This window comes from Lithobates pipiens, unplaced genomic scaffold (genome assembly GCF_037356315.1).
Source record: "Lithobates pipiens isolate NorthernLeopardFrog02 unplaced genomic scaffold, aLitPip1_a1.2 Scaffold_18, whole genome shotgun sequence".
Lineage (NCBI taxonomy): Eukaryota > Metazoa > Chordata > Amphibia > Anura > Ranidae > Lithobates > Lithobates pipiens.
Window position 1 is genome coordinate 484,701,367 of NW_027507758.1, and position 21,629 is coordinate 484,722,995.

The 21,629-nt window shown below is 44.5% G+C and overlaps 1 protein-coding gene across 2 annotated transcripts in view; it reads right to left on the reverse strand.

Moving 5' to 3' along the window:
* INPP5D (inositol polyphosphate-5-phosphatase D) overlaps positions 1–21,629 on the reverse strand; it is a 237,395-nt gene that overhangs the window by 33,335 nt on the left and 182,431 nt on the right. For both annotated transcript variants that reach the window (XM_077488478.1, XM_077488479.1), the window contains 5 exons: positions 21,461–21,549; positions 15,003–15,084; positions 7,865–7,954; positions 6,628–6,741; positions 1,942–2,021 (listed from right to left, as the gene is read on the reverse strand). In XM_077488478.1, coding sequence (XP_077344604.1) covers positions 1,942–2,021; positions 6,628–6,741; positions 7,865–7,954; positions 15,003–15,084; positions 21,461–21,549 — 455 coding nt within the window. The remainder of the gene's footprint in view (positions 1–1,941; positions 2,022–6,627; positions 6,742–7,864; positions 7,955–15,002; positions 15,085–21,460; positions 21,550–21,629) is intronic.

A 21,629-nucleotide genomic window follows, 5' to 3' on the forward strand; every position in this document is an offset into this window, starting at 1 on the left:
TGCCGCCGAGCTCTGTTCCCTGCGACGTTACGGCGCACGGGAGCGGAGAACGGCGGCAAATTCAAAAAAGTAAAAGACACAAAACACACACAGCACTGTAATCTGTAAGGGGTGGGTATTCTCATACCATCATTGACCTTCAGTAATATGGCCACATTGGACAAGCTCTTTCCAACTAATTAGATTGTATCTTTGTTACATTTTTGCAACCCACCCCACTGGGGCTTGGAGCTATACCACCTTTCCTCCAGAAAAAGTTCTGCTTGGTTCTCTTCACAGTGCTGGGAGAGGGCATCAATTAATTAAAGATCAGGTTGCAGCACAGTAACTGAGACCAATTTTCAGCTTTTAACGCTGTCACTCTTTGAATGACAGTTGCTCGGTCATACAACACTGTACCCAAATGAAATTTTAATTTTTTCCCCACACATAGAGCTTTCTTTTGGTGGTATTTGATCACCTCTGGGTTTTTCATTTTTTGTTAAATTAATTTAAAAAAACAGATAAAAAATAAATAAATACAAAACCGTTTTATATTTTGTTAATACATTTTGCAAACAGGTAATTTTTCTCCTTCATTGATGTACGCCGATGAGGCTACACTGAAGGGCACTGATAGGCTGCACTGATAAGGCTGCACCGATGGGTGCTGATAAGATAAGGCGGCACTGATGGGCACTGATAGGCACCACTGATGGGCCCGATAGGCGGCACTGATGGGCACTGATGGGTGGCACTGATGGGCACTAATAGCTGGCACTGATGGGCAATGATTGGTGGAATGGTAGGTGACACTGATAGGCACCACTACTAGGTGGCACTGATGAGGCACTTATTGGCACCACTGGTGGGCATTGATAGGTGGAACTTGTGTGCACTGATAGGTTGCACTGATGTACTGTGGACACTGATTGGTGGGCACTGATTCATGGCACTGATTGCTATCATTGGCAGGCGGTACTAGTGGCACAGAGGCTCTTCCTCTTTGGGACCGATGTCCCTGCAAACAGAAGCTGTCAGCGTGAGAAGAAAAAAAACGATTACTGAGCCTCTGTTTACATCACGTGATCAGCTGTCATTGACTGACAGCTGATCATGTGGTAAGGAGCCGGGATTGGCCCCTTACTTGGATCTGTGATCACTCGAGTCTCATTGACTCGGGTGATTGCAGGGCATACTGCGCGCCACTTCAGGGGGGAGTGGCAAGCTTTGAAAAGGGGGGACGCCAACAGACGGCCTCCCGGCAAAGCAGATCTGCGCTGTAGCCGTCATTTGGCTATAGCACGGATCTGAACAGGTTAAAGCTGGTGGTGGTGATTGAGAGAAAAATTTCCAACAGGCTGTACACAAGTGGATGGATAGATTGGATTGTGTACAACAGGCCTGCCCATACATGCATTGAAATTTGTCTGGTCCCTGTTGAATGGCCAAATTGCGATCCATGTATGGCTGGCTTTAAGCGTGGAATTGCAGAAGTGAACATTTCCAAACCTGCAAACAAATACACTAAGCAATAATATTCCACTTGTAGAGTGGTAACTTCTGAACTGAAATCTTGGAATAATACTATCATAATATTTTGGTGTTACTTGGGATATGTAGGGATGATAAAAGGGAAATTTCCATAGGTTTAATATTTAGGCTGTTAATGCAGGCCTCCCCTAAAATTGCTTCAACGTTTTTCAGTGTTCCAGAAGTATGTCTTTCATAAGGCTGTATGCTTGCTTCAGGTTTTTCACAAGATCGGGCAAATTGCATTTTCAAGAGGAGGCCAGAAATGACAGAAAGCATATTTTTCACCTGACAGGTATACTTTCAAAATATTGCATTTAGTGAACATGTACTATTATACTTCACAGGCAGCAGACATGGGCAGATGACAATACGTACACTGACAGATACTTGAGAGTGACAGATGAATTTTCAGTAGTGGTAAATCACCTTTGGAAGCTCTCCAAACGTCACCATTAAAGTGCCATTGCATCCATCCTGATCTTCTGCCTCCGAGCTCTTTACCATATCTGTTAGAATAAGATAAATGATTCCGATAAGATACAGGAAAGCTCAGTACATACAGTATAGGCATCATTGGTTTTATTTCGGAGAAGAAATCCAGATTAATAATGTAATCTGGAATGATATACGTGTCACTGTTTTAAACAAGGTTAGGACTGTATAATACTTTAACTACAGTTCTGTAAGCAACATCTTATTTTCTGGCAGTGCCCCTCCCAAGACTAGACTCTGGATCCGCCCCTGGCCAGGAGGGGACCATGCTGTTAAAGTGGTTGTAAACCCTTAGGCCGCGTACACACGGGCGGACTGTCTTCCCAACTTAGTCCGCCGAAACACATTTGAGCGGACAGTCCGCTCGTGTGTGGGCTTCAGCGGACTTTTTCAGCGGACTGTCTGACGAACAAAGTCTTACGGAATTTCCGTAAAACTGTCCGTCCAAACTTGGTTTGAGCGGACAGTCCGCCCGTGTGTGTGCCAGTCCGCTGTACTTTCGAAATGAGCGGACTTTTCCCGCCCGGAGAAAAGTCTGCTCATTTCGAGCGCGCCCCCCCTTCCCCAAGGCACCCCCCATGTTGAGGGCACGCGGCCTGGTACGGCTCAGGAGGGGGGGGCGCTCGCTCGCCCCCCTTTCCTAGCCGGCCGGGTAGCGTGCTTGGACAAGGGTCTGTTGTGGACTTGGGGGGGACCCCCACGCCGATTTTTTTCGGCGTTGGGGTTCCCCTTTAAGTCCATACCAGACAGCGGGGCAAGCGACGTCTCCTTCGCGGGCCCCGCCTACCTGGAGACGCGCTCGAAATGAGCAGACTTTCCTCCGCGTGTGTGGGCGAGTCCGTTCATTTCAAAAGTTGAGCGGATTGTTTGGCGGACTTAGTCCGCTGTAATTAGTCCGCTCAAAAAGTGCCGTGTGTGGGCAAGTCCGTTCATTCAAAAGTTTGGACGGACTGTCGGATTGTCTGACGAACTTAGTTGGGCAGACAGTCCGCCCGTGTGTACGCGGCCTTACAGACCACTTTTATCTACAGGTAAGCCTAGATTAAACACATCATCACAGCGATACCCAGAAGTCACTAGATATGGCGGCGACGGAGGAGGGGAATGAGGACCGCTGCGGGGGCTTCGATCTCAGGTAAGTCATTTATAATGAGCTAGTATGCTATGCATACTAGCTCATTATGCCTTTGCCTTGCAGGGTGTTTATTTATTTATTTATTTATTTTTTCCAGAGGGTTTACTTCCTCTTTAATGGATTAAGAATCTCTAATTTGGGATGAGAGTTCTCCACTGCAAAAAAACAAGATCCCAAGGCTGACAGGGCTGTAGCCAGTTTCACTTTGGCCACTGATCTTGGTGGAGATCAGTAGAGTATTGCCAGATAAGATCATTGTTTTATGCAAAGTCTCATTTCCATTTTACTGCTGTCTGTACTTGACTAGAACAGTACTCTATATTGTGTTCTGGTTGTTCGCACTGTTTGTCTAACCCAATTTCCTTTTCAGGGCTTTAGCCTTATTTAAATGTTCCAGATATATCAGCGTTACTTGGGTACAGGTACAGGTCACGGTAACACTAGTGATGAAACGAACATAGCTGGGTTCAGTTTGAGCAGGGTTCTGTAAACATCACTAAAGTTTGGGTGCTGAATCTGAACCCCATTTAAGCCAAACATAAAAACAAAAATTTTGGACTGTTTTCTGGGATAATAGGCAAGGGATTGTCAAGCAGATGGCATGGGGAGGTTGAGTACTGCCATGGGGGACATGTACTAATGTGATGTGGCTCATCAGTGCACTGTATACAACCTACTACAGCAAAACTGGAAGCTCCCAGACACTTTGTTTTGTTTATATACAAAGGGCCAGGGATTAATTAATCTATAATAGACCCTTATCCTACCCCTACACTTTAAAGCACTTTAATTAAATATGGGTACTATCTACCCTACTCATTCATTTAGGAGGGCTGCCCACAGACCCCCCGCAACCATTGGGCCAGGGTTGTGGGGACGAGGTCCTTGTACTCATCAATATGTGAACAAGGTGCTATGCTTGGAGGAAACCCCTCCTTGTTGAGTGCATGTGGCCTGGTATGGTTCAGGAAGGGGTGGCCCGTACCCGACCCCCCCCTCCTTCCTGGCCTGCCAGACCGCATGCTTAGTAACAAACAACAAAGGATTCGCCCTGGGACTTTAAATGAAGTGGGTACTGTTTCCGCCAGTAAACATAACAGTAGTAAATATAAAATATAGTTTATTCAAATACAACTGTTTACACGGATAAATAACACCAACGGTTGCCAATAAAAAAAATACATAAACAAGGAGTATTGGTACATAAATGTAGAAGTAGTACATAGTACATGGGCATCATACTACACGACTAGTTTCGTGAGCTCCAGCTCGCTCTTCAGGGGTGGATGTGTGTAACAATGTACCTAGGATGAACAAAAATATATATGTTTGGCAATATAGCACAGTATTGGTTATAAAGGCACAGGGTAGGAGGGGTTGTAGGCCCCCCCATACTTACCACTGAGCTTGGCCATGGCTCCAGGTGTGCGGCCTCGAGACGGCGGCAGCAGATGCCTCCCCAGGGAGCTGAGGGGGCAGAATCAAATGGGACCCCACCCAGGGCCAAACGGAGAGCAGGCATGGCAAAGGTGTAGTGATGTATCCCTAGGGTCCTCGTTGGTCGATAAAAAGTATAGGCTGTGAACATAAGTATGTTTGTCAGGCATCTAAAGTAGTAGAGTAAAATCAATAGATATTGGTATAAAGATAGGTATGCATGTATGCATGAATGCATGAATGAAAGGCCTGAGCCAAAGGTTGTAGGGCCATGAAGATGGTTAGAAACCTAGGACAACAGAGGGGTACTACCAGGTGCCAAAGTGGACAAAGAAAGAGGGGAAAGAGGTGAAATACAATTGTGTGGGTAGTGATGTATCCCTAGAAACCTCATTAGTCCAAAAAGCGTATAAGCTATAAACAAATATGTTTATCAGGCATCTAAAATAGTAAAGTAAAATCAATGAGTATAGGCATAAAGATATGTATAGCTAAGTAAGGCCTGGAACAAGGATGATAGGGACATGGAGATGGTGGAAAACATAGGATAGCAAGGGGATACTAGCAGACGACAAGATAAGAAAAGAAAAAAGGAGAAAGATGGACTTGTGTGGAAAAATCAACAGTATCCAAAAAAAAAAAAAAAATTAAAATAAAATGAGAATAAGTGCTAATAAGATAAACAATGTTTTATATATATATATATATATATATATATATATATATATATAAAATGTTGTATACATTGTTTATCTTATTAGCACTTATTCTCATTTTATTTAAATTTTATTTTTATTTATTTTTTTGGATACATCTTTCTCCTTTTTTCTTTTCTTATCTTGTCGCCTGCTAGTATCCCCTTGCTATCCTATGTTTTCCACCATCTCCATGTCCCTATCATCCTTGTTCCAGGCCTTACTTAGCTATACATATCTTTATGCCTATACTCATTGATTTTACTTTACTATTTTAGATGCCTGATAAACATATTTGTTTATAGCTTATACGCTTTTTGGACTAATGAGGTTTCTAGGGATACATCACTACCCACACAATTGTATTTCACCTCTTTCCCCTCTTTCTTTGTCCACTTTGGCACCTGGTAGTACCCCTCTGTTGTCCTAGGTTTCTAACCATCTTCATGGCCCTACAACCTTTGGCTCAGGCCTTTCATTCATGCATTCATGCATACATGCATACCTATCTTTATACCAATATCTATTGATTTTACTCTACTACTTTAGATGCCTGACAAACATACTTATGTTCACACCCTATACTTTTTATCGACCAACGAGGACCCTAGGGATACATCACTACACCTTTGCCATGCCTGCTCTCCGTTTGGCCCTGGGTGGGGTCCCATTTGATTCTGCCCCCTCAGCTCCCTGGGGAGGCATCTGCTGCCGCCGTCTCGAGGCCGCACACCTGGAGCCATGGCCAAGCTCAGTGGTAAGTATGGGGGGGCCTACAACCCCTCCTACCCTGTGCCTTTATAACCAATACTGTGCTATATTGCCAAACATATATATTTTTGTTCATCCTAGGTACATTGTTACACACATCCACCCCTGAAGAGCGAGCTGGAGCTCACGAAACTAGTCGGGTAGTATGATGCCCATGTACTATGTACTACTTCTACATTTATGTACCAATACTCCTTGTTTATGTATTTTTTTTTATTGGCAACCGTTGGTGTTATTTATCCGTGTAAACAATTGTATTTGAATAAACCATATTTTATATTTACTACTGTTATGTTTACTGGCGGAAACAGTACCCACTTCATTTAAAGTCCCAGGGCGAATCCTTTGTTGTTTGTTATATGTTACAGGGATGGAAGTGTGTCACTGGGGACACCAGACCTTTTCCTTTATCGCATGCTTAGTAAGGGTCTGGTGTGGATTTCTGGGGGTAGCTTACACTTTTTTTTTTTTTTTTGCATGGGGTTCCCCCTTTAAATCCATACCAGACCTAAAGGAGGACCCAAACAATTCAGCAGCTACCATGGTGTAGTGATACATAGCTTACACAAATAAGCTACTTACTTTCTAGGCAAGTAGAATGGAACTCTATGTAGAATTTGGTGTGGCTTTTGGTGTACAGTGTAGCTTTGCAGTTCAGTAGTTCAATATGTCCCTGCTCGTCTGATTCAGTGGGATCTAAAGAATAAAAAAAGAAAAAAAAACAGACAATGGTTATAGATTACATTAATATTACTCATCTCTCTCACTGTGTCTGTAAAGCGCAGGCGACAGGGGTGGACTGACAACTCATGGGGTCCCCGGGCAATAGGAGATTATGGGGCCCCAGGCAACCCGAGATCATGGGGCCACACAGTATACACACACATAGTATACAATCACACAGTATACACATACATGTACACACAGTATACATAGACAGGTTTCTATTGGCTGAGAAGGTACTGGAGAGGTGGGGCAGCTATAATCTTGGGATTTTTAGAACAAAAGGATGTCGGTAAGGGACATTTCAGAGACAGATGTAAAAAAAACACAGATTTTTACATACTGTCCCTGGTTTTACTGAGGCTGGCAACACTGATGGGGCCCCCTAGTGGCTCGGGGCCCTCAGGCAGTGCCCGAGTGGCCCAATGGTTAGTCCGCCCCTGGCAGGTGACAATCGGCTACTTTTTTTTTTCCTAATAGTGTCTCTACTTTTAAAGCAGAGAGCAAACTCCATTGTTGGAATATCTTGTTTTAAAGTTGCTGTAAACTTCTGAAATGAAAAATGAACAAAGCATATCCCTCTATAGTGTGCACTTGCCTCAATCTAAAGCACCAAATGTCATTTTGTCTGACCTGTCATTACCCAGCTATCTGTATTACTCATTTCTGACAGGTCATGCCAACACCACAGATTCTCAGGAGTTGGCCCTGTCCCCCCTCCAACACCCAGAAGGTGATTGACAGCCTCAGTTCTGCATGTTTCCCATTGAGACTGTGTAGAGGAGGTGTGTCCACTTCCTCCACTCAGGTCTCAGTTCACACTCAGCTCTGGATAAACAGGTATAACATATCTGTGTATCACCTGAGACTAGACACATCACTAGGTATATGCAAGAAGTTACAGCCACTTTAATAATAATATAAGAAGGTTAGCAACTGAAAAATTGAGCATTTCTACATGGTATCTTCAATTTATGTGTTAAGGGAAGTATAGTTTGTTGAAAAATCCATTGCTGATTTATTACTTTATTAAAAAAAAGCACCAGACTGGTTATAATGCCGCTATCTGATGGTGACAATGAAAAACATATCTTACTGTTTTTAGAGACGAACTGAGAAGTTACTCCAACCTGGAATGTGGCAAATACCGGAGAGTGATCACTTGTCATGATATCCTCTGTGCAGCCTGATAAGAGGGAGAACAAACAAATGAGCTTCAGTTATTACCACAAGGAATGCACACAGGCAAAATATATTATCATATTCTGTGAGATATGCAAATACATGTGTTCCTGATTGGCAGTCAAAGTGCAATCATTACTGTGCATGCTGTATGCAACAGCACGTAAAAACAGCGGAGAATTGTGAGAGGCACCTTAATAAAAGAATAGGTAAGGCTCCCTTAGGTGATTGGATATTATAAGTGTTAAAACCCACACACCTGAGATAGTTAGAAATAAAGAAAACATGACATGAAGGCAGTCGACCCCAGGGTAGTGAGCAGGGGTCAAGTCCTGGGAAAAAATTGTGAAACTCATCCAAGAACCCCCCACCTCAAAAATAAAAAAGTGTGTGCGTGTGTGTGTGTGTATATATATATATATATATATATATATATATATATATATATATATATATATATATATATATATATATATATATATATATATATATATATATATATATATACAAAAACATACTTTTAACAAATAAGTGCAACATTTATTGTAAAGTGCCAATTTACAAGGACAACTCCAAAATTCACATGCATTAAACAAATAAATATAGAACAGATGTAACAGAACAAAATATTTTAACCTGTATGTTATACTAACAAAAAACACCACAATGTGTGATAATGGTTCCCTCCCAGAGAATTTCTAAGACAAGTTGTAATGACTGGGGGCCCCTTCTGCACCATGTCTCTAGGCAGGGTCTTTCTGAGGTCTGGGGGCCCCTCCTGCGCTGTGCTTCAATGCAGGCTCCGATATGTGGGGTCCCTCCTGCCCCAAGGTGTCCACGCACATCTGTTGGTCTGTGCAGAGGAGTAAGGCCCGGAGTGCTGAGTGTGCCAGCCCAGGGCCCCTCTCCTCAGGCTGCCTATATTGAATGTGCAAAGTGGGGCCCCGGGCCGCTCACTCCTCAGTGCCCATCAAATGCAGCCTGATCAGTGCCCATCAATGCAGCATCATCAGTGTCTATCAATGCAGTCTCATCAGTGCCCATCAATGAAGCCTCATCATTGCCCATTAAATACAGCTTGATCAGTGCCCATCAGTGCAGCCTTGCCAGTGCCCATCAAATACAGCTTTGCCAGTGCCCATCAAATACAGTCTTGCCAGTGCCTATCAAATACAGCCTTGCCAGTGCCCATCAAATACTGCCTTATCAGTGCCCATCAAAGGCAGCCTCACAAGTGCCCAGCAATGCAGCCTTACCAGTGCCCAACAATGCAGCCTGATCAGTGCCCAGCAATGCAGCCTGATCCCTGCTAAGCAGTTAAGTCTTACCAGTGCCCAGCAATGCAGCCCCATTAGTGCCCAGCAATGCAGCCTTACCAGCGCCCAGGAAATGCAGCCTCCCTAGCACACAGCAAATGCAGCCTGATCAGTGACAAGCAATGCAGTCTTACCAGTGCCCAGCAATGCAGCCTCATTAGTTCCCAGCAATGCTGTCTTACCAGTGCCCAGCAACGCAGCCTTACCAGCACCCAGCAAATGCAGCCTCCCTAGCGCACAGCAATTTCAGCCTCATCAGTGGCCATCAATGCAGCCTCTCCAATGCCCAGCAAATGCAGTCTCATGAGTGCCCATCAACCCAGCCTTGCCAGTGCCCACCAATGCATTCTTACCAGTGCCCAGCAAATGCAGCCTCATCAGCGCTCAGCAATGCAACCTTACCAGTGCCCAGCAATGCAGTCTGATCAGTGCTCAGCAATGCAGCCTTACCAGTGCCCAGCAATGTAGCCTGATCAGTGCCTAGCAATGCAGCCTTATCAGTGCCCAGAAATGCAGCCAGATCAGTGCCCATTCATGCAGTCTTACCAGTGCCCAGCAATGCAGCCTGATCAGTGCCCAGCAATGTGGCCTCACCAGTGCCCATTCATGCAGCCTTACCAGTGCCCAGCAATGCAGCCTGATCAGTCCCCATCCATGCAGCCTTACCAGTGCCCATATAGCCTCATCAGTGTCTGCATGGGTCCTTTCTTTGAATATCCTGCCTCCCGTCCTCCCCTCCCCCTCCCCTCCCCCAGGCCTCCTCCTCCAACGGCTGCTGTAACAAGGTCCTGCCTCTTATAATACACATCACACTCATGCAATTTGCCAGAATTGGATCAGTGTTCCGCCTATCACTGGAGTCTAGGAGGCGGGACTTTGTTACAGTAGCCGCTAGAGGAGGAGGACTGAGGGAGGGGAGGGCTGGCCCCCCGGGGTGACACCCCCCCAATGTGTGCCACCCGGAGCAGACCGCCCACCCATTGGCACGGACATCCTTCCCACACACTCACATTACCTGCCACAGCTCACATTCCTGCAGGACGCAGCTGTTACAGGAACAGCATTCCTGCTATGGAAAAAGTACAGGAACACCATTCCCATATGTTCTTCCAGGACTCGAGCCCTGGTAGTGAGGCAGAGGAAGGTCACATCAAACAACATTCATATTTAGCCGTGGATGGCTTGGCTAACTACATGGACCAAATCTTGTCTTTTTTTTTTTTTTAGGACATCCTCTGTTGGTGTATGTATCTTTATAAAGAGGTAAGCTGTTGTTGACCAGCTGTTTCCAGAAGATGATAGGTTTGGGAATGGACTTTCTCCAGTGAAGCGTAATGGTTTTCCTGGCATAAAATAGAAGCAAACTGACCAAAGTACGCCCTGCAACAGTGGGAATTAGATGTTCAATGCCTCCAGGGAATTCACCACTGCTGCCTCAAGTAGTACGGAGAAGGTGGTAATAACAGGGCTCAGCCACAAAGCAGCGGTGACAAGCTGAGTGGCCAGCAAATATATATAAAAACCTGGACATGCAAAGCCACCCTGGGCGGTAGGGCGCATTAAAGTGGACCATCTGCATCTGGGGTCTCCCCTGATTTTTATGACCCAATTAAAAATTAGGTCTCATTCGCTGTCCCCTTTAAAGCGGGTGCTTTAACCAGTAATGTTGTTCCCCTCTATGGAATCCTGATGGTGCTCAATCCACCTCCATCCAGTGAATGTATGTAAAAAGCTCACAGAAAATGAGTAGAAAATGGTGCTCAGGATACCCTGATGAAGTCACGTGACTCTATGACGTGACGTGTAGATGGGAACTGATGACCCCATGCCGCGCAGACCATGGTTTTTGTGTGAGGCCAAAACACATTATATGTATACACTGTAGTGCACCAGGACAAGGGCACTTTTTAAGTTGAGTTTTATACTATTGGCTATACATTTAATAAAAAATGGTTATATACACTGAGAAAAATTATAAATGCTAAATTTTTGTGTTTGCCCCTATTTATCATGAGCTGAACGCATAGTTCTTTGACTTTTTCTATGTACACAAAAAGCCTATTTGTCTCAAATATTGGTCACAAATCTGTCTAAATCTGTGTTAGTGAGCGCTTCTCCTTTGCCAAGATAATCCATCCACCTCACAGGTATGACATATCAAGATGCTGATTAGACAGCATGATTATTGCACAGGTGTACCTTAGGCTGGCCACAAGAAAAGGCCACTCTAAAATGTTCAGTTTTATCACACAGCACATTGGGATGCTCTAGATCAGGCTATAGGACAGCATGTTTCAGTTCCTGCCAATATCCAGCAACTTCTCACAACCATTGAAGAGGAATGGACTAACATTCCACAGGTCATAATCAAGAACCTGATCAACTCTATGTGAAGGAGATGTGCTTTACTGCATGAGGCAAATGATGGTCACACCAGATAATGACTGGTTTTGGGACCCTCTGGACCCCCCCCCCAATACAGTAAAACTGCACATTTTAGAGTGACTTTTTATTGTGGCCAGCCTAAGGAACACCTGTGCAATAATCATGCTGTCTAATCAGCATCTTGATATGTCATACCTGTGAGGTGGATGGATTATCTCGACAAAGGAGAACTGCTCACTAAGATTTGTGACCAATATTTGAGAGAAATAGGCCTTTTGTGTACATAGAAAAAGTTTTAGATCTTTGCGTTCAGCTCATGATAAATAAGGGCAAACAGAAAAGTGTTGCGTTTATAATTGCTCAGTGTACTATTAGCTCAGAGCCTTACGTATCAATTTCTTTGAGCTTCTTACATACATTCATTCTGGGTGGAGGTTGATTGAGTAAGTTGAGGTGGGAATTTTTCTGTTTTTGTTTGACATGCATTGCCCATCCATGTGCTCCTTGCTGTTAAGGCCAGTTATAGGTAATAGGTTTATAGATTTCATAGAGGGGTACGCCATTCTATGATACCTAATTTGAGAGCATCAGAGTGAAGGAGGTGGGCAGAGCAAGGTGTATGGTGGAACGTATATTAGATTTTCAGAACACATTGTTTTTTATTTACTAAAGCTGAAGAATGAAAAATCAAGCTTGTTCTGCATAGAAACCAATCAGCTTCCAGGTTTTATTGCCAAAGCTTAATTGAACAAGTTGAAGTTAGGAGATGATTGGCTACCGTGGACAGCTGCACCAGATTCCGAGTGCTCCAGTTTTAGTAAATCTACCCCATTGAACGAAATATGATTTTCATCACATAAGTAAAATAAATGAGCACATGTTGTATCACACGATTTTTTCTTTTTTTTTTACTGTTTTATATCATTTTCATTTGTTACACATGGACTGTGGGCCAGTGCTGTGTTTTGGCCTAGGCCCACAAGGCCCAGGCCTAGGGCGGCATTTTGCGCGGGGGCGGCAAAAAAGCCACCCCACCAAGAAAACGGCACCCGCGCCCTCCTCCCGACTTCCGAACAGCAGGGCCACCATCAGGAGAGTATAGCTTAGGAGTGCAGTGGCTTCGCGGCTGTGAAGGGAGCCAGAAAGCATTTCAAGTAGGAGCCGTCAAGCCACCCCTGTAAAGCCATGATTCTCTCTCTGAATGGCCCTCTGCTGTGGCCAATCACGGGGAGGGAAACAGCGGGCAGGAGTGGCAAAACCAATTAGAGCCGCTCTCTTCTCCCTTCGACTGACAAGCGAGTGGGGGAGTTCTCTGATGCTGCCGAGTTCTCTGGTAAATAGAGCAGCAGCGCTGTGACAGGGAGAGGAGAGCTGAGGGCTGAAACTCTCCCGCTCGCCCCCCTCCCCTTTCTGTCAGCTGAAGGGAGAAGAGAGAGGGAGTTACTCTAATTGATTTAGCTGCATCGCCGCCCAGTTTCCTGCCTGCTGTTTTCCTTCCCACGATTGGTCACAGCAGAGGGCCAATCAGAATACTCTGGGGGGCATCATGGGAAAAGTAGTCCCTGAAGAGTGGCGGCCCCAATTTGTCCATAGACATCATGCTACAGTCCCCAGCATACATGCACTATGCTGAGGGGGGTGTTACAGGAGGAAAACAAGAGAATACTGTATTGGGGGAAGCCAGAGAGGGAGCTACATTGTACCCACCAGAGAGCCACGCTGTACCCACACCAACAGAGAGATATCCATGCTGTTCCCACACCACCAGAGAGAGAGCCACATTGTTCCCGCACCACCAGAGAGGGAGCCACGCTAAACCCACACCACCAGAGAACCACGTTGTACACGCACCACCGGAGAGAGAAAGCCACACTGTATCCACACCACCAGAGAGAGAGACACATTGTTCCCGCACCACCAGAGAGGGAGCCACGCTGTACACACACAACCAGAGAGCCAAGCTGTACACACACCACCAGAGAGAGAGCCATGCTGTACCCACACCACCAGAGAGAGAGAGAGAGCCACACTATACCCAAACCACCAGAGAGCCAAACTGTACCCGCACCACCAGAGAGCCACGTTGTACCTGCACCACCAGAAAGCCACGCTGTACCCACACCACCAGAGAGAGAGTCACGCTGTACCCCCACCACCAGAGAGAGAGCCGCGCTGTTCCTGCACCACCAGAGGGTTAGAAAGATGAAGCCACTGCCAGGGTACAGACATGCTACACTATTGACTAGTCAGCCTAGGCAACCCAGAGTGAGCGAATGTCTAGTCGGAGGGATCACTGTTGCAGTTTCACCGGGTCTGGTAAGAGAGCCTGTTGGCCATTATCCATTACTGTTTCCAGGGACTGAGCCATTAGGAAGTGTCTAACTTGATATCCTCTAGGCCTTATTGGCCACCATAACGAGCTCCAACGCTGGGCATCAGGTCCAAAAATTAGGGGGGGTGACACAATTTTTACTGCACCAGGTGACACCATCCCTAGTAGCACCACTGTCCCAGAGGCCACAACAAGTTTCGGCAGTGAGTTTTGGTAACTGGCCAGACAGGGGTGGGCACCCAGGATATCTACCGCCCGGGGTCCCACAAGCGATGATCGGCTTTCTGTAGTAGCCGACACCTCTCTCTCCGCTGTCAGCCACACACATTCCTCAGCTCCTCCTCCTTCTCGGCTCCAATGTTCTAGTGTACACAGCCTGGCAGAGGAGGAGCCACAGAGGAGGGTCACAACTTCAGTGCAAGAGCCGTGCTGCTGGTCTGAGGTCTTACAGTGGAAGGGGACACAGTAACCCGGGAAGGGGGGCATATAACAGATGCACACATAGAGTGAGGGGAGGGGGGGTAAGGGGATATGTGCTGGGTGCTTTGGGAGGGGACAGGATATGTGCTAGTGGGGGGGGGGGGTCTGATCCTCCCCTCCCAAAACACCCTGTACATATTTCCTTACCCCCCAAATTAAAAGATGCCGCATCCCTCTCTGTCCTCCTCCCAAGGCGTCCCTCTATCCTCTTCCCACGGCATCCTCTGTCCTCCTCCCATGAAGAAGACAGGGTGGATCTTAAAAAGGAAGGGGTGTAGCCTTGATAGGAAGGGGTGGGTCATATTTAAATTAGGGGGTCCGCGAGCTTAGTCAGGCCTAGGGCAGCACAAAGCCTAAATACACTACTGGTGTGGGCAGCAGTAATAATAATTCATACACTAAGGTTGTTTACAGTAGAGGGTTGGTTGTCCCGAGGTTTCTTTGGTATATTTGTATACAAAAATATGAAGCTGTATTTATGTATATGCTCTTTGCATCTGTGTACTCTGAAAATATTTACATCAAATTTATGAACTTACCATAAGACTGACATAAGACATGCATCTTGGGATATGACTTCCACAAGACCCTATCACACCAAGAAGGTAAATTATACTTCATCTGCAAAAAATATATGCATTATTAGAACTAAATAGAGCATGCATGGTGATACATGAACCCAATTAGCACCAGAGGAAAGGCACATATGGCACATAATGTGTTTTAATACTGTAATACTGTGGGGCGGTGACATCATGCTCTCCACCTTGTCCAATCAGAGAATGCTATGCATTGAAAATTCCAAAGATACTCTGAATGGCACCCATGCCTCACGGGCAACCCCCTGTTTTCACAATGTAGCAGAGCAGCCACTTGGCACAGGACCCGGAAGCTACTGATCACCAAGTAGCGGTGACTGCTACAGTGATTTCCAGCTTCCAGTGGGATCCCACAATTACAATACATACATAGTTAGGATAATTCAAGCTGGGCCAATGTAACTATATAAAATGATCCATACCTGGAATTCTTTAATTTGAGCTTACAGTGTACATTGTGATGATGTTTGCAATTACAGACCCACAGGCAGTTGTTGAGAACCTGCACTTTATTACAAAGTTAATTTTCCACCAGTAGTGAATGATTATGTACAATATATATACAGTATATACATACATATACAGTATGTACTGGGTTTTTCTTGAATATCCCATCAATACCCCACATAGCAAGGTCACAGGCATATTACAGATGTACAGAAACCAGATATACTTTAAGCAACACTAACACATTAGAAAACACTGAGGATATAAAACAGAAGGAAAAACTCTCATAAGACAAAGTTTTAGATCCTTTTTATAACATAAAGTTAATGTCTGCTTTCTTTATGTATTTCTGTCAAGATCAACACATATTTTTTATACTTGCTGAAAATGATCTTAGCCTGAAAAATGAAAACTAAGGCTGCCACCACATCCAAAGACTGGTAAACTTCAATATATCACATTATTTATTTATCCTTGGGGTTATACATCCTTTGCCTTTAATTCTGAATTACAAGAATTCTACTAAATTCACAGTAGACTAAATTAACTGCATTTTATTATTCAATGCATTTGTAGTTCTATGGATCCAATCCTTTGACATGCCTTTCCAACAGAAGTACTTCACAGTACCCTTGGTGAAAGTTTTCAATCTGTTGATGTTTACTCACAGTATATAGTACATATTATGTGTTGATTTTGAGCACAATGGGAGAACTAAATTGCCTAGGTGGACTGTAGCTTTCAGGTATGTTTAACCACTTGACCACTGGGCACTTAAACACCCTTAATAACCAGACCAATTTTCAGCTTTCGGTGCTCTCACATTTTGAATGACAATTACTCAGTCATGCAACACTGGACCTATATGAAATTTTTGTCCTTTTTTTCACACAAATAGAGCTTTCTTTTGGTGGTATTTAATCACCGCTGGGTTTTTTATTTTTTGTGCTATAAAAGAAAAAATACCGAAAATTCTGTAAAAAAACTAATTTTTCTTTGTTTCTGTTAGAAAATTTAGCAGATTAGTAATTTTTTCTTCATAAATTTTGGCCAAAATTTATACCACTACATATCTTTGGTAAAAATAAGTACAAATTGGTGGATATTATTTGGTCTTTGTGAAAGTTATAGAGTCCACAAGCTATGGTGCCAATATCTGAAAATTGATCACACCTGAAGTACTGACGGCCTATTTCAATTCTTGAGACCCTAACATGCCAGAAAAGTACAAATACCCCCCAAATGACCCCTTTTTGGAAAGAAGACATTCCAAGGTATTTAGTAAGAGGCATGATGAGTTTTTTGAAGTTGTCATTTTTTCCCACAATTCTTTGCAAAATCAAGATTCTTTTTACTTTTTTTTTTTTTCACAAAATTGTCATATTATCAGTTTATTTCTCACACACAGCATATGCATACCACAAATTACACCCCAAAACACATTCTGCTATTACTCCCGAGTATGGTGATACCACATGTGTGAGACTTTTACACAGCGTGGCCACATACAGAGGCCCAACATGCATGGAGCGCCATCAGGTGTTCTGGAGCACCCAGGACAATTCTGACATTTCTCTCCTACATGTAAAAATCATCATTTATTTGCTAGAAAATTACATATAACTCCAAAACATTATATATGTTTTTTTAGCAAACACCCTGGAGAATACAATGGTGGTCTTTGCAACTTTTTATCTCGCACGGTATTTGCGCAGTAATTTTTCGAATGCTTTTTTTTGGAAAAAAAACTGTTTTGTGCTTAAAAAAAAAAAACACAGTAAAGTTAGCCCAATTTTTGCATAATGTGAAAGATGAAGTTACGCTGAGTAAATAGATACCTAATATGTCACTCTTCAAAATTGCACACGCTCGTGGAATGGCGGCAAACGTCGCTACTTAAAAATCCCCATAGGCGACGATTTACATTTTTTTTACTGGTTATATGTTTTGAGTTACAGAGGAGGTCTAGGGCTAGAATTATTTCTCTCGCTCTAACGTTCGCAGCGATACCTCACATGTGTGGTTTGAACACCGTTTTCATATGTGGGCGGGACTTACGCATGCGTTCGCTTCTGCATGCGAGCACATGGGGACAGGGGCGCTTTTAAAAAAACATTTTTTTTTATTGTTCATTTTACTTTATTTATTTTAGTTTGACATTTTTTTCCCCAAAAATAATTTTTTTGATCACTTTTATTCCTATTACAAGGAATGTAAACATCCCTTGTAATAGGAATATGGCATGACAGGTCCTCTTTACAGTGAGATGTGGGGTCAATAAGACCCACATCTCACCTCTAAGCTGGGAAGCCTGAAAAAAAAAAAGATTCTGGCTTTGATCGTATTAGCGATTCGGTAGAAGCACCGGAGGGCGGAGGGCGGCGGGAGATGTCTATGGCTGGGTATTGCAGGGTATCACCGACTATGGCTGGGTATCTCAGAGCATGGTGTTGCAGAGTACTGCGTTGCAGAGCATTGCAGGGTATTGGCGGGTGTTGCAGAGCATTGCAGAGTGTTGCAGGGTATTGGCGGGTGTTGCAGAGCATTGCAGAGTGTTGCAGGGTATCGGCGGGGGTTGCAGAGCATTGCAGAGTGTTGCAGGGTATCGGCGGGGGTTGCAGAGCATTGCAGAGTGTTGCAGGGTATCGGCGGGGGTTGCAGAGCATTGCAGAGTGTTGCAGGGTATTGGCGGGTGTTGCAGAGTGTTGCAGAGTGTTGCAGGGTATTGCAGAGCGTTGCGGAGTGTTGCAGGGCATTGCAGAGTGTTGCAGGGCATTGCAGAGTGTTGCAGGGCAATGCAGAGTGTTGCAGGGCAATGCAGAGTGTTGCAGGGCAATGCAGAGTGTTGCAGGGCAATGCAGAGTGTTGCAGGGCATTGCAGAGTATTTGCAGGGCATTGCAGAGTATTTGCAGGGAATTGCAGAGTAATGCAGAGTATTTGCAGGGAATTGCAGAGTAATGCAGAGTATTTGCAGGGAATTGCAGAGTAATGCAGAGTATTTGCAGGGAATTGCAGAGTAATGCAGAGTATTTGCAGGGAATTGCAGAGTAATGCAGAGTATTTGCAGGGAATTGAGGGGTTAATTTTCGGTGAGCAGCGATGTGGGCACTGCAGATGCAGCCCACATCGCTGCTGACACCGATCTCTTCCCCCTCCGCTGTACCGATCGGTACAGAGAGGGGAGGGAGGAACCGGCGTCATAACATGACGCCGGCTTGTTTACAAGTGATCACTCCGTCATTTGACGGAGCGATCACGTGGTAAACGGCCGCGATGAGCGGCCGTTTACCGTGATTCGTGATGCGCCGGGTCCACTGGACCCAGCGGTCACGGATGCTCTCGTGTGCGCGCCCCAGGGGGCGCGCGAGAGCAGAATTCTGGGAGGCCGTTAATTAACGGCCTCTCAGAGTTAAACAACCGCCCTGAAGCCGTTAATCGGGAATGGGCGGTTGTTAAGTGGTTAAAATAATAGGAAATGTATTTTTTAAAGTGATCATAAAAACATTTTTTTTTAAAATAACAAACATGTTTATACTTACCTGGTCTGTGCAATGGATTTGCACAGAGCAGCCCAGACCCTGCTTTTCTCGGGTCCCCTGCCAGTACTCTTGGATCTTCCTCTTCTAGGTGTTCCCCCATACCCTCCTGAGCCATGCTGCCTGTGTCTTTAGACACAGCTCAGCCCCGCCCCCTCCTCACAGGATTTGATTGACAGCAGCAGGAGCCAATGGCTCCTGCTGAGTCAGCAAAGCCTGTGAGACCAGAAAGTGAGCGGAGAGAGCCGCTGCAACCAGGAACAACACTGAATAGAGTGAAAACTCAAGGTAAGTATAAGGGGGGGGGGGGGGAGAGGGAGCATACTGCTATCTAAACATGTTTTACCGTAACCCCCCCTCGGCGGTATTTCTGAGTCTGGCTCAGGGTGGATTTTCAGTACCAAAGGCGGGAACCCCGAGCCAGACTCGGGATTGCATTGCAAGATCCAAGAAGAGGTTACTTACCTTGACCCCAGGATCCTGCGATGTCTCTTCACACTGTGTGCGAGCCGTCCTCTGCTCGATTCATCACAGAACAGAGCTCCGTTCCCTGAGAGCATTGCAACACATGGGGACAGAGAATGGCGCCAAATTCAAAAAGTAAAAAACACAATACATATACAGTACACTTTAATCTTACAGATTACATTATTGTATCTATTTATTTCCCCTCCCTTTTGTCCCTAGTGGTTTGTCCAGTGCCCTGCATGCAGTTTTATATATTATAAATACTGTTCTTTCTGCCTGGAAACTAGAGATTGTTCATAGCAACCAAAGCCTTCCCTTTACATCAAAAGTGGTTTTAGACCAGCTAGAAAACAGCGATAATAAATTAGAATCGCTTGCAGAATTGAGCGATAGTGATTTGTGGGGAGATCCGTCATCAAATACTAAAAAGTGATGGCAGTGACAATTCTGCAATTGAGCAAATTTCAGTGTTTTTGATTTGATTACATTATTGCATAATTGTATTATTATATTATTATTATTGAATAATTGTATTATTATATTATTATTTGTTATAATTATTTATAGTTATTTATTATATTATAATTAATGATTTCGTTTTTTAAACTTTATCATACCTGGGATGTCTACTATTTATGATTTAAGTGAGTTATTCCTAAGAATTACAGGCCTACAATATAAAACGCCAAATTTCCATGCAAAATAATTGTACCGCTTTCAGCATTCAAAAACTGACATAACCATACCGCCAGGGAGGTTAATGAAAGGAATGCATTAAAGCGGTTCTGCACTGCTGAAAAAAAAAAAATTCTGGTTACGCTTTAAAATTTATGTTTTTACATAAAAACGCTTATTTTTCTTTGTTTTCTGACAGAAGCATGTCCATTTTTGCGCAAAATGTTAATTTATATTCGTTATGATCGGCCGATGTCATTTTTGTTGTGGGCATGTGAAGCCCACAAGCAATACTTCCTCCTTCTTTCCTTTGTCCCTAACCAGCATGCTTTGCTGATTCTCGCGCATGCTCTGTAGCTACAGAGCAGAGTGGTGTAATTCCTGAATGTTGTCAGGACATCCTCGAAATCTCGCGAGATTTCCCCTGTATTAGCCGCAATGTCAATGTCAATGTCTGGGATTACTTGGACGAGATCCCAGGAGACAGTGTGGGGTTCAGCAGGAAGTGATGCTGATCCCCGCATAAAGACCGCCCATCGCCGCAGGAGGTGACAAGATAACTTTGAAAATAACGAAAGGTAGGCTAAATAAAAAAAAAAAAAAGGGGGCATTAGGAAATGTACAAACGATAGCAACCAAAATGGCAATATGTTATTAAAATGTGTGCAGAACCGCTTTAAGGTAAAAATGTTTAGGCATTAGAACCACTTAAAGCGGGAGTCCGCCGGGACTCCGTGTTTTTTTTTTTTTTTAAAAGCCAGCAGCTACAAATTTTGCAGCTGCTGACTTTTAAAATAAGCACACTTACCTGTCCAGCGCGCCCGCAATGTCGGCACCCGAAGCCGATCTCTAGATCGTGTCTCGGGTGCTGCCGCCGCCATCTTGGGTATGGGAATCAGGAAATGGAGCCTTTCGGCTTCATTTCCCGGTTCCCTACTGCGCATGCGCGAGTTGTGCTGCGCAATAAGGACGGTCCTCGCTGCCTCTGGGATCTGTGTGTTTCCCAGCAGGCAGCGGGGCACTTGCGGAAGGGGCGGACACTTGCGGAAAGGGGCGTAATCTACGCCCCTTTCTGCAGAGAGCTATCCCGGAAGTGGGTGCAGATACCTGTACTGTACAGGTATCTGCACCCCCCTCCCCCCTGAAAGGTGCCAATTGTGGCGCCGGAGGGGGGGGGGGTTCCGATGAGCGGAAGGTCCACTTTAGGGTGGACCTCCACTTTAAATTCGTGTTTTTATTTGTACCAGTTGTACAATTTCAAAATGACTTACCCCTGTTGCTTTCTGCTTGGTGTAGCAGTACCGTTCTCTGGTTCCTCTCTCAAACCGATACGTTGGAGGAAAAGAGATGTCTTCTTCTTCTGTAAGAAGGAATTAAAAAAAAGACCAAAATGAAATAGACATATAAGCTGTCCATACAAAGGGTATTGTCATTATTTTT